The sequence below is a fragment of the Nicotiana tabacum genome, chromosome 20 (assembly GCF_000715075.1).
Source record: "Nicotiana tabacum cultivar K326 chromosome 20, ASM71507v2, whole genome shotgun sequence".
NCBI classification, from domain to species: Eukaryota; Viridiplantae; Streptophyta; class Magnoliopsida; order Solanales; family Solanaceae; genus Nicotiana; species Nicotiana tabacum.
The window spans coordinates 10173893-10187576 of record NC_134099.1 but is presented as its reverse complement, the minus strand read 5'-3'; the positions used below and the strand labels follow the sequence as shown (position 1 = coordinate 10187576).

Genomic DNA, 13684 nt, shown 5'->3' with positions numbered 1-13684 from the left:
AAATGAAATTGCTGTAAGGGATCTTTTGATGAAGTCCCCAGTTATCATAATGGGGCATTTGTATAAAACAAATATTTTGTTGACTAAGTTTGTACTTATTTTTTTTTATATTAAGAAGTTTTATTGGTACTTCTGTATATTCTATTCTTGCCTATTTATCTAGGACTTATGGAATAACTTAGCATTTTTATCCTTATAAAATGTTTTATGATTCTTCTCATGGATTATCAACATGAGGCTTATAAAAGAGGGCCCTTTTATTTTATCGACACTTAATGAAGAAGACGTCCCAACTTCATAATGGTGTTATAATACGATGAAAGAAATAGGAATACACACGTTTTGTATGAAACAACTTTGGCAAGTTTTTATTCATAAACTTTAACAAGTGTTTGACTATTACATGTATTACAATACATCTACAACTTTCTCGTAACTATTTTTCTTGTAACAGATTTGTACATAACATAGAATAAACAAGGTTTTTCTTCATAACCTGTTTCAGTACATAGTCATGACCCTATATTTATATATTAAGAAGGGTTTAAGAGGTGACTTTGTTTATGAGTTTTGAGAGATGACTCTGTTATTCTCATGAATGTTGAAGACTTCGTAACTTTTACTCAACATTTGTCTCTTTGTGGACGACTTTTGTTTGATATTCGTATCTGCATTTCTACACGTATCTGTGTACAATATTGTAGTCCCCCAAGTGTTTGAGCGGTGAAGTATGAAACCTCGAGCACTTGTTTATTTCCTTTACTTTGGCCCTTTTCCTGAAACAGAAAGATATACGGGACTCGAAGGTGCGATTCTAGATGAAGACTGCCTAACTCGTGTGTATTTCCATCAGATTAATTGTAACCCTAGGCTAGGAATTTAAGAATACTCCATTTTGCCTTGCAGGTTGTGACTCATCTTTTGGCACGAGTTAGGGTATTTTGCCTAGCATCTAAAATCGTTAGTAAAATATTAATAATCCAAGAGAGAAATTTTAACACGGTGATACCTGACCGTAAGTACTTTCTCAAAAGTAATGTCTTTTTAAGTGGACGGCATTCCAATGTGAGGGTAAAATTTTACCGTCCATTGTCTCCAACTGGTATGCTCCTTTTCCCGCAATGTCGCAGACTTTGTACGGTCCTTCCCATGTTGGACTTAACTTTCCTGAGTTGGCAGCCTTCGCAGATTGGAACACCTTTTTAAGCACGAAGTCCCCAATTTTGAAAAATCTGAGGCGTGCTTTCCTATTTTAATATTGTTCAATTACTTGTTTTTGTGCTGCCATCCTTATCAATGCAGCTTCTCTTCTTCCTTCAAGTAAATCAAGGTTGATCCGCATCTCTTCATCATTAGATTCCTCCGTTGCGTGATCGTACCGTGTGCTTGGCTCACCTATTTCAACTGGAATTAAGGCTTCCGCACCATAAACCATTGAAAATGGCGTTTCTCCAGTGCCTGTTTTAGTCGTTGTACGATAAGCCCATAATACTCCAGGTAACACCTCAGGCCAATTACCTTTTGAATCATGTAACCTCTTCTTCAAGTTGTTGATAATGACTTTGTTTGTGGATTTCGCTTGTCCATTACCTACTGGATGGTATGGCGTAGATGTTATCCTTTTAATCTGCCAACTTTGAAGAAATTCTGTGATTTGAGCTCCAATGAATTGTGGTCCATTGTCACACACGATCTCCTTGGGTGCTCCAAAGCGGCATATTATATTTCGCCATATGAAGTCTTTAACTTCTTTCTCTCGTACCTGTTTAAAGGCCCCTGCTTCTACCTATTTAGTGAAGTAATTTGTAAGTACAAGTAGAAACTTTACCTGACCTTTTGCTTGTGGAAGTGGACCTACGATATCCATTCCCCATTTCATAAAGGGCCACGGGGCTATAACAGGATGTAGTAACTCAGCTGGTTTGTGCATATTATTGCCGTATCTTTGACATTTATCACATTTGGACACGAAACTGGTTGCTTCTTCTTCCATCTTAGGCCAATAATATCCTGTGCGAATTAATGTTCTTACCAGTGACCGTCCCCTGCGTGATTCCCACAATGTCCTTCGTGTACTTCTCTCATCACATATTCTGTTTGAGAGGGTCCGAGACACCTTGCTAGTGGTCCACCGAACATATTTCGATAAAGATTTCCTTGATATAAACAATATCGAGCAGCTTTTTTGCGAAGCGCGTGAGCCTTTCCTTTGTCATTAGGCACAGTACCGTGCTGTAAAAAAGCAACAATTTCGTTTCTCCAATCCCATGTTAAATGATTAAAATTTACCTTGTTTTTATCAGGTTTGAGAACGGAATGAAATAGATGTATGGTTGAAGCATTTGTATTGTTTGCTACGTCTGCTGCAGATGCGAGATTTGCTAAAGCATCTGTCTCTACATTCTCATCTCTTGGGATCTGCACTACTTTCCAAGTTTGGAATTGTTTTATTAACTCACGTACCTTTGTGAGGTACTCTTGCATTCGCGTCTCTCTGGCTGTATAAGTCCCCAGCATTTGATTGACCACGAGTTGAGAATCACTCTTGATTATAATCTGTGTTATGCCGAGTTCTCGTGCCAATTCTAAACCTGCAATTACAGCCTCATACTCTGCTTCATTGTTAGTTATAGAATGACATTTTATAACATGTCTTATAGTCTCACCCACAGGTGGTACAAGGACTATTCCTAGGCCTGCCCCTTTTACATTGATGAACCGTCAGTGAATAAAACCCAAGTCCCCGGGTTTCCACCGTTAAAAACTAGTAATTCTTTTTCTGCTTCTAAATGCATCCCCTAGCTAAAATCAGCCACGAAATCAGCTAGTACTTGAGACTTTATAGCGGTCCTGGGTTGATAAACAACTTCATATTCTCTTAGTTCTATAGCCCATTTTGCTAATCTTCCTGAAAGTTCGTGTTTATGCAAAATATTTCGAAGCGGAAAAGCAGTAACTACATTAATGGGATGACACTAAAAATAAGGTCTTAATTTTCTAGATGCCATGATCAAAGCTAATGCTAATTTTTCTAGCTGTGGGTATCGTGTTTCAGCTTCCAATAAGGACTTACTTACATAATAAATAGGAGATTGTTTACCTTGGTCCTCACGGACTAAAACAACACTTACCGCGACTTCAGATACGGCCAGATAGATGAGAAGTTTTTCCCCCACCTTTGGTTTTGCCAACAATGGTGGTTTTGACAAATAAGCTTTCAAATTTCTAAGGGCTTGTTGACACTCTTCATTCCATTCAAAATGATCTTGCTTTTTAAGTGTAGAGAAAAACTTAAAACACCTTTCTGAGGATTTGGAAATAAATCTCCCCAAAGCTGCAATTCTTCCCGTTAATCTTTGTACTTCCTTTTTATTAGTAAGGATATCAGGGATTTCTTCTATTGCTTTGATCTGAGAAGGATTCACTTCAATACCACGGTTAGAAACAAGAAAACCCAAAAACTTACCTGATGCAACTCCAAATGCACATCTTTCTGGGTTGAGTTTCATATTAAATTTTCGCAAAATTTCAAATGTAACAGACAGATGTGAAATATGATCATGAGATCGCTGGGTTTTGACGAGCATATCGTCTATATATACCTCACTTGTTTTCCCTAAATGTTCTTAGAACATTTTAGTGACCAACCTTTGATAGTTGCCCCAGCATTTTTGAGACCAAAGGGCATTACTTTATAACAGTAAGTCCCCCTGTCTGTGATGAAAGAAGTTTTTTCTTCATCACCAGGATCCATTTTAATTTGGTTATATCCCGAGTATGCATCTAAAAAACTTAAAAGTTCATGACCTGCGGTTGCATCAATTAGTTGGTCTATATGCGGTAAGGGAAAGGAATCTTTTGGACAGGCTTTATTTAAATTGGTATAATCCACACAAACACGCCACTTACCATTTTTCTTGGGTACAACCACCGTGTTAGCCAACCAATTAGGATACTTTACCTCACGGATTGATCCGATTTTTAATAATTTTTGGACCTCATCCTGAATCACCTGGTTCTTGAAAGCACCTTGCTTTCTTTTCTTTTGCTTTATTGGTGTGAAAGAAGGGTCCTCATTGAGTTTGTGAGTCATCACATCCGGTGGTATCCCTGTCATATCAGCGTGGGACCAAGCAAAGCAGTCTAAGTTAGCTTTTAAAAATTCGATTATCATACCTCGCATGTTTAAGATTAAATTGGCCCCGACATAAACCTTCCGTTCAGGCCATTGCTCAAATAACATCACTGCCTCAAGCTCTTCAATTGTCGTTTTGATGCTTTCATTTTCTTCAGGTTCCTGAATTGTGTCAGGCCTTGAGTCCAAATCTGTCTTTTCTTGTTCAGCTGGAGTTTGATCTTTTTTACCTTCAACTGTTTCCTGTAATTGCTATTTTTCTATACTTACGGTACTCGTACTTGTTACAGTGTTGACACTTCTAGCCATCTGCTGATCCCCACAAATTTGGCAAATTCCCCATGGTGATGGGAATTTAATAACCTTATGCAAAGTTGATGGGACAACATCCATATCGTGTATCCATGGTCTCCCCATGATCATATTGTAGGCCATTTCCATATCAACTACCTGAAATTTAGTTTCTTTAACAACACCCATAGTAAAAGTTGTTAGAATTACATCACCTTTTGTTACTATACTTGAATTGTCGAAGCCTGACAAGGTGTGCGCCTTGGGTATCATTTTGTCTTCAGCTTGCATTTCCCGTAGTACCCTTAGTAATATAATATTTACAGAACTCCCTGGATCAATCAAAACTCGTTTTACATTAGTATCATGTACAAGTAAAGATATTACCAGTGCGTCATTATGTGGAGTTGTCACTCCTTCGGTATCTGCATCATCGAACGAGATACTTTCATTTTCTAGGAACTGTCGCACCCGTTTCCCGTGTGTAATTGTTACCTTAGAAACCTTGTTGGAGGCTGTGTAGGTTATGCCATGAATATCTTCTCCCCCACTTATGACATTCACTGTCCTCTTGGGTGAAGGAGGTTGCGGTGGCTCTTGCCTGTTTTTCATATAAGCTTGTTTTCCTTTCTCGCTAAATAACTCAGTGAGGTATCCTTGCTTCAATAGATGATCTACTTCACTCTGCAAGAATCTACATTCGGAAGTTTTGTGCCCATGATCATTGTGGAATTCACACCAATGATTTGGATTACGTCTACTTGGATTTGACCGCATCTCTTTTGGCCACCGTACCTTATCTCTCATGCTTCTTAAAACAGCTACGAGCTCGGAGGTAGAGACATTAAAATTATATCCGCCGAATCGTGCCTTTAAACTTCTGTCATCATCTCATGATTCTTGTATGTTCCGATCATTCCTGAACTTTGAAGAAGAGCTAGAGTCCTTGTTCCTCGATTTTTGATCATATTGTTGGCTATCTTGTTTTGACCGTGGGTCTTTTCCTGCAGGTCCCATATATGGATCGTACCTGTTTTTACCTGATCTTTTTTCGGTTTCTGATCTTCGGGGACCACCCCTTTCTTCATGATGAAACTTAGGTACGGTATCTTCTTCAATTCGCAGCTTCGTACTATACCTGTTGTAAACATCATTCCACGTGGTTGCAGGAAATTCTCGAAGGCTTTCTTTGATTCGTCTCGTGGCTTCAGAACTTTTGTCATTTAAATTACTTGCAAAGGCTATTGCAGCCCAATTGTCAGGCACACGAGGTAGAGTCATTCTTTCACGCTGGAATCTATCAACAAAGTTTCTAAGCAACTCCGAATCCCCTTGTTTGATTTTGAAAATATCTTCCATTCTTTTCTCAACCTTTTGTGCTCCCGAATGTGCTTTAATAAAAGAATCTGCAAGCTCAGCAAAAGAATTAATAGAATTTTCAGATAAAAGAGAATACCAGGTTAATGCACCCTTGGTGAGTGTTTCTCCAAATTTCTTGACCAGTACTGATTCAATTTCTTGTTTGGTCAAATCGTTGCCTTTCACGCCTGTTGTAAATGCAGTCACGTGGTCACGTGGGTATGTAGTACCATCATATTTTGGGATGTCAGGCATTTTGAATTTTTTCGGAATCGGAAGGGGAGCAACACTTGGCTTCCATGGTTGTTGTGAGTATTTTTCCATGTCTACTCCTTTTATTACAGGCGGAACTCCAGGGATTTTTTCAATACGCTCATTTTGTTCCTTAATCTGTTTCTGCAAGGTTAGTACTAGATTTTGCAAATATGAATTATTTGAATTACCTGGTCCCCCTTTCTGTGGTTCACTGGGGGTTGCTCCGTTTCCAGAATTATCAAGACCAGAACGGGGATTCTCCAATGTATTATTATTAGGAGTTGGTGTGGGTGGTGCAGCAGGCAATCGACTAACAAGTGCCTGAAGAGCTTTGCCGACCTGTGCATCAATTAGCTTTTGTAAAGCTTCAATTGTAACTCCTTCAAAGTGTTCAGATTGTTCTTGTTGATCAGCACGGGATTCAGTAACAGGAGTGCCTTCACGAGATTGATGTGGTGAATCTGGAGGGGAGGGAACCATGTCATCTTGATTTTGATGAAATTGATTTTCATGGTTTCCCAATGTGTTATTACTGTTATTGTCGGTGTTGTTGTTTGACATGGTGACGACAATCGACAAGATATAGCTTAAAAGAAAAGATTATCAGATTCCCGGTAACGGAACCAATTTGTTTAACCAAAAATTTGGGTCTTTGGTCAAAGCTAAAAATAAATTCGGGTTACTGATAATCAAAAGACGAAAATAAAATACTTTTGAGAGTGATGGTAAAATAGTAAATAAGTTTGTATTTCAATGAGTTCCCAATAGTATTCCGTGTCCTTACAAATGATGATACTTCTTCCTTTTATAGGTAATTCTAGGTAAAGGAATGAAGCATCAGCTTTAATGGTATAATTATGAGTAATAAATGATACTAAATAAGTCGTTATATAATCATTCCTATTAAATACCAATTTTCTAACGTATCAGGTATTTAATAATGAATTTGGACTCCTTTCTGTCATCAGATCTTTGTCTTTAATGCCTTCTAATCCGTTGGATGTAAATGACTTGAATTGGTACGAGACTCGTATCTGCACTTCGTCTCGTGCCTATTTAAATTCCTCTTCCCGTGGTTGTCTCTATCCGTGCCTCTTAGTCAATTGTTGCGCTTTGACCATTTAACCAAACCACGTGTCATGTCACGTCATCTTTAATATAAACTCAGTTTTTTCCCAATATAGTACAGGTAAATAATATTTGAAAGTAAAGGGCTATAATTAGCCCTTTGCCGTTACACTTATATTAGAATAGCGGTTCAATTCGGTAAACTGAAATAATGTAGCATATACTTTTATGTTTTACCAAAAAGGAAAATTATTTTATGTCAATTTTATGAACTACTCCGTATAAATTAATTCACTACAAAAAATATTAGGGGTGAGAGGTTGTTCATAAAGTAAAAATGTGTAATGACTTTTTCGACTTATGTAACAAATCTAGAGTCTTGTTCTTAGCCCATTCAAATTAACCACCAATATTTTTTTATTGAAGTTATATAAGGGAAATAATTTAAAAAATCTAATATTAGAAAGGAAAAAAATTGTCAAACTATATCTTATTCACATTAATGAAAAACATGTACAAAGAATTGTTACAAAATCAAAATAAGAAAGGTGAACGTAATATCATAAACTACGGGGAGATTACTGTGATAGAGCAAAACATTAGGAGAGGTTATAGTCTCTCTTTTTTTTAAATTACTTTTGTTGCATTATTACTATTTGGGAGTTAAAGAAACTTTTATTTGACCATAACTTTTCCAAATATTTTAAAGATAATTTAAAATATTGATTCTTATAATTAGTAGTTTTTTTTGTATTTATTAAATATGTGAATATTATTTTAACAAAACTTGAAAAATTTTTGTCAAAATTCATATTGAAAATTAGTTAGTTTGACACTCATAGCATATGATTATTTTAAAGAGGTGGGATATTTGGCCAAACTTTTAAGCAAAAAATTAAGTACCTTCGAATAGTAGCATAAGCTAGTTTTTAGAAGCTGAAAAAATAACTTCAACCTAGAAGTACTTTTAAAATTTTGATCAAGCAGAAATTGCTACTCTAATATTGGCAAAATAACGTAAACTCTTATTTTTAAAAGTATTAATTCGAAAAGCATTTTTGACATAAAAAGTTATTTCAAATAAGTAGATTTTGAAAGTTAAACCAAAGAATATCATATTCTGTATTTTATTTTTAGTTCAGAACATTTTTTATTCAACGCGACTATGTTGTTTATCCCAAATTGAATGGGAGAAGAACATTGGTCAAAACCCAAACTCTTTGTTCGATGAATTACATATAAATATCTTAACTTCATAAACGCTGCTCTGCCGCTCCCCTACTTCATCAATGTTCATCATTCTCTAAAGGTATCATTATTTCTTATTTATTCCACGTATTTTTCTTTCTTTAATTCTATTCTGCACTTAAGATCTTTCATATATAATTCATATGGTATCAGAGGCGGACCCAAAATTTAAAGGTCGGGGTGCACTTTTGGATTTAATCAGAATTTGCTTTGTATGTAGGGTGTCCATTACTAATATTGCAACAAATAAAGATATATATATATATATATATATATATATATATATATATATATATATATATATATATATATATATATACACACACACACACACACACACACACACACACACACATAGGTCCGCCTCTAATAGGGTACCCTATATAATTCACAATTAGATACTTTTAGGAGAATATTATTGATTTTTTTTTTCTTTGATGACTTGAGTTTGATGAGAATATCTGACACTAAATTTTATTTTAAATTTTCTTGCTACTCTACTTTTGTGTATACATCGATGTCACTTCGATAATAAGTTTGATAAGCTTAATAGAAGCAAATTGTAATAGGATTCTCGTTTCTTTTCTTTTGATTTTTCCTTTTGAATGGCGAATCTGTTTAGTCCTCTTGCACGACATTCGACATGTACTAAGCTTTAGCCCGTGGGTTCGGTCGAACTCAATAATACCTTTAGTTTAAACTCTATATTTATTTTAAATTTTTTATTGAAACTGTACAAATTATTAATTTAGAACCCAGTAATAACATCAAACGATTATAATTCCGAACCCATAAACTTGAAATTCGGGGTCGGCCTCTGCTTGTGGCACCACTTGCACGACGCACCATCGTTCCGTTGCCAAAAGCGAAGTTTTAGACGAAAGGCGTCCTTGCTATAAAGAATGCAACTATGTGATAATTAGAACACACCCTTTTCTGCTCTTCTTATCGTTGTGGCATGTTAATTTGGTAATGTGAGCATCAGTTCTGTCCAAATAGAATGGAGATCTTCCTCATCTTTGTATTCTTGTTTCTTTTCTACAGGTTCTTGTTGGCGAATATTGTTACAAGATGCCTCCTACGGGCACAAACCAATATTGCTATCGAACTTCACCTCCCCATATGTTTAGCAACCTTCCTGAGAATGTAATTGACGAAATTCTTATATGTTTGCCTTTTAAAGAAGCTGTGAGGACAAGCGTCTTGTCAAAGCAATGGAAGTATAACTGGTGCAGACTTCCTGAGTTGACACTTGACGGAACTATTTGGACAAGTAAAAAGGATTTTTTACTATTTAGTACTAGTGAAATTACGTATTTTATCAATCATATTTTGATACTTCATGACGGACCAATTACAAAGTTTATCCTCGATGTTCCTCGTATGATAAGTTGTCCTAAGATTGATGACTTGATATATTTCCTCTCTAAGAATGGCATTCAACATCTCGTTCTTAAACTTCCGTTATGTGGCCATAACAAATTGCCTTCTTCACTTTTCACATGTTTCCAATTGAGGCATCTAACTCTGGAAAACTGTTTAATACATCCTCCATCAGCATTCGATGGATTTGATAGGTTAATTAGCTTAGAACTACATGATGTCACAATATCGTCGAAATTTCTTGAAAGTTTAATCTATCATTGTCCGTTGCTCGAGCGGTTGGTGCTGCAAATCCCACAACATTTGAACGTTGTTGAAATTAAAGCTCCCAAGTTGATATCCTTTAAGTTCACAGGCAGTATACAGTTTATTACTTTAAAAGATGTCCCTCTTCTTGCAAAACTTTCACTTGTAGATACAGGATTTGTCAGGGCTGATAACTTTGATATTGCCAAATTTTTTGAGTCTTTTATTTCTGTTGAGCTTCTCCATTTGGATAGCGATAGTATCAAGGTAAATATGCTTCATCATTTCATTTGGTATGTATATTTACTGATGGAACATCTTTTGGGCTTCAAGTCATCCTGAATTTTCACGTTTTCTTCCTAGTTCTTTGCTCGAGCAGGTGAAGTTGTACCAAAAAGGCTTCCCTTTGATCTTAACTGTGTCAAACGTCTTTACCTATCTGAGATTTCTCTGAATGGATTCAAGGTCGTCGCATGTGCTCTTTGCTTGATTAGAAGCTTCCCATGTTTGCAATATCTGAAAATTCAGGTTTTTGACTTTCCGTTCTTCCTTATTTTCATTCTACTTTTTATGAAAGGGAGCCTTAGCCTTGGCGTAACTGGTAAAGTTGCTACCATATGACCAGGAGGTCACAGGTTCAAGCTGTGGAAACAACCTCTTGCAGAAATACAGGGTAAGGCCGCGTACAATAGACCCTTGTGGTCTGGCCTTTTCTTTCTTTTTTATTTTCATACTACTCTTTACGAAAGGTAACCTTGGCGTAACTGGTAAAGTTGATGTCATGTGACCAGTACGTCAGGGTTCAAGCCGTGGAAACAGCCTCAAGCAGAAATGCAGGGTAAGACTGCGTGCAAACCCTTATGGTCCGGTCTTTCCTCAAACCCTGCTCATAGCCAGAGCTTTGTGCACCAAACTGCCTTTTATACTACTTTTTATCCTCAGTAAGTTTAGAGAGATGGACTTATGGTAATCTTTATTAGGTGGATGAAGATGACGCTGATGATAATATTTGGGGAACTCTAAAATGTCTTAAAGTGGAAGCTTTCTCAGATATGACATTGAATCACCTCAAGGCAGTTAAGCTTATAAATATATCAGGAACAAGGCCTGAAATGCAGCTGATGAAGCTTCTATTGGCAAAGTCTCCAGCGCTGGTCAAAATGGTAATCGACCCCCACTATGCATTGAATGGTAGAATATATGTCAAAGTAAAGGCAGAGATATCAAAATTCCAGCGGGCGTCATCTAAAGCAGAAGTTGTATATGATGTAGATTACTATTAGTATCCCCGATTAATCAGATCATGATCTTTGGCTACACTTACTTTTATCTTTATTGCTTACACAAGTCATGTGTTTTTATTAGGGTTTTGGGGTTCTGTAGAATTTTGAAACCAAGATTGTATTTTTATATACTGGGTATAACTAAATCAGCTTAAATTGAATTTGGGTTTTGCTTTAAACTTGATGGGGTTATCATGATTTGCTTCACTTGAATTTAGAGAGAAATTAGGACTCCTACAAACACATATATAGTGAGAGAGAATCAACAGGAGTGGAAATTTTCATTCAACAAGTCAAAAATGAAACTCCAAATTACAATACTTAACGTTTATATCTCACTAACTACAACAGTTTGCCTTAAGTACACTTAATTGTTATGTTAAATGAATGAATAGAGGGAGTAGAAGTTCACGTCTTTAGATGGTTTTTTACGTTTTAGGCTTCATGAAGTCATTTTAGGTCATTTGAGAATCTTCTTAATTTGTTTGTTCTGGTTTTTTCTCACTTTCCTTCCTGCAGTTTTTTTTTTTTTTTTTTTTTTTTGTGGTAAAAATTGTTTACTCGGACCAGTTATTATTTTTAAAGAAATGTGGTAATCATGTGCATATTCTAATTGTGTACCAAATACATTTTAGATGTGTTCCAGTAGTTCAATGTTACAGTAGTTTTAAGCTGTGAGAAAGAAAAGCCGGCACGTGCATATGGTTCTAGTTCAACTAAATAGGCAAAATAAGCCTAAAAAGAGCAGAGCAGACTATTTGAAGATTCCTTACCTATCTTATTCTTGTTTATTTTCTGCAGATTCTCTTTGGCAACCATTTATTATGATATCTGATCACACCCGACTATGTCTTATGAAAAGGATAATGTTGTCGTTGTAAATATAATCCGGTTTACAAGTCCAGAGTCGAATCCCACAGAGAACTAAGATTTAGTTATAGTTGTTCACTTTCACCAAGAAGACAAGCTTGAACAATTTCTAACTTATAAATATTAAGATTCTTGTGTTTAACTAACTAGCTAACAAATTAACATAATAAAATAACACTAAAGATACTACAGGTTGGAGAAAAGATTAAGAAGGTCTAGAGTTATGATTTCCCCAGTTGTCGGAATCTTTCCCGCTATGTCTTATATAATTTTGCCTAAGTATTCTCTACCGATCATGAGCGCTCTGCGTGTTGTAATTCTCTCCCGAGTAATTACGACAATTTACTAGACATACTCTCTCGAGTTACGCTAGCTGGCTATAATTACAGCTCACTTAGATCGCACCCAAAGTTTCGTTATCCCTAATCCTACCTTTAAACCCTTGGTTATTGATTCCTCACATACGTCGGGAGTGATGTTGTTCAACAACTACCTAACTATGCACTCTCTCCTGAGTAATACATACTAAATAGGCACAGCTAATTGAGGGCCCTTCAATCAACCACAAGAATAATATAGTTGAACAAATAAAGAAAATATTACGGCTCAATTATATAAAAACATAACAAGAATTTATCCTACAAAAGGTTCCATCAAAACCCTAGATAACAAATTAGCTATTCATAATAGTATGTAAAACTACAATACTACAAATCATAACCAACAATAAAAAATAGGAAGAGGAAGGAAAAACTCGTAGAAGAATTCTCCGACTTGCTCCTATTGTGTCTCTACTTCCTTAGGTTGAATATGTGTCAAAAGTATGTCCAACCCCTTAAAAATACTGTTTTTTCATGTATATATACCAAGTAGCATCGGGCCAAACAATTATACCTTCTCCTACGCGAAAAAGGACAATATTTCACGTCTGGACTGCCGCGGTCCGACTGCGGTACAAACGCGGTATATGGCAGGTATACTGCCTCAGCCCGCCTCAGGTCTGCGGTCGCGATTTCGACCGCATTTTTCACCCTGTTGCGTTTAGAATTTGGAAAAACGTAAAACATGAACGTTGTAGACCTTTGATTTAGCTTTCCAAACATATATTATGGAGCCCAAATGGATTTCTGAGGAAAACGTTATGTGCATTTTACTAGATAGTGCGCAATATGCCTACTCGATTCTTCGTTTTGTTGCTCTATCAACCGTTGATCCCCGAATACGATCCCGGCTTAATTCCTTGGGTTTTTACTCAGACTTCAAAGCTCCAAATTACTTGAATTCATTCCATAACATCTATATAGCTCGGAATCACTCCTACAAGGCATAAAATACACCGTTAGTGCAAAATACTAGCGATTAAAGTGCAAACTCAACTAAAGTGCAGTAAATTTGAGTGTAATAAGCGACTAAAATACGTAATTATAGTCTATCATCAATACCCCACACTTAAACCATTGCTCATCCTCGAGCAATCAAACTACACGTTTCTATAGACACGACCTTGTTAAACAATTCTCCTAACTCATCACACCAAGAGTATTTA

General features: G+C 36.3%; 1 protein-coding gene across 1 annotated transcript; it reads left to right on the top strand.

Annotated features, from left to right (window-relative positions):
- Nucleotides 1-9417: 9417 nt before the first annotated feature.
- LOC107782413 (F-box/FBD/LRR-repeat protein At1g13570-like) lies at nt 9418-11268 on the top strand. The gene is made up of 3 exons (XM_075240022.1): nt 9418-10252; nt 10349-10513; nt 10966-11268. Exons 1-3 carry the CDS (start codon nt 9428-9430, stop codon nt 11266-11268), a joined length of 1293 nt encoding a protein of 430 aa, XP_075096123.1. The 5' UTR covers nt 9418-9427.
- Nucleotides 11269-13684: the final 2416 nt, after the last annotated feature.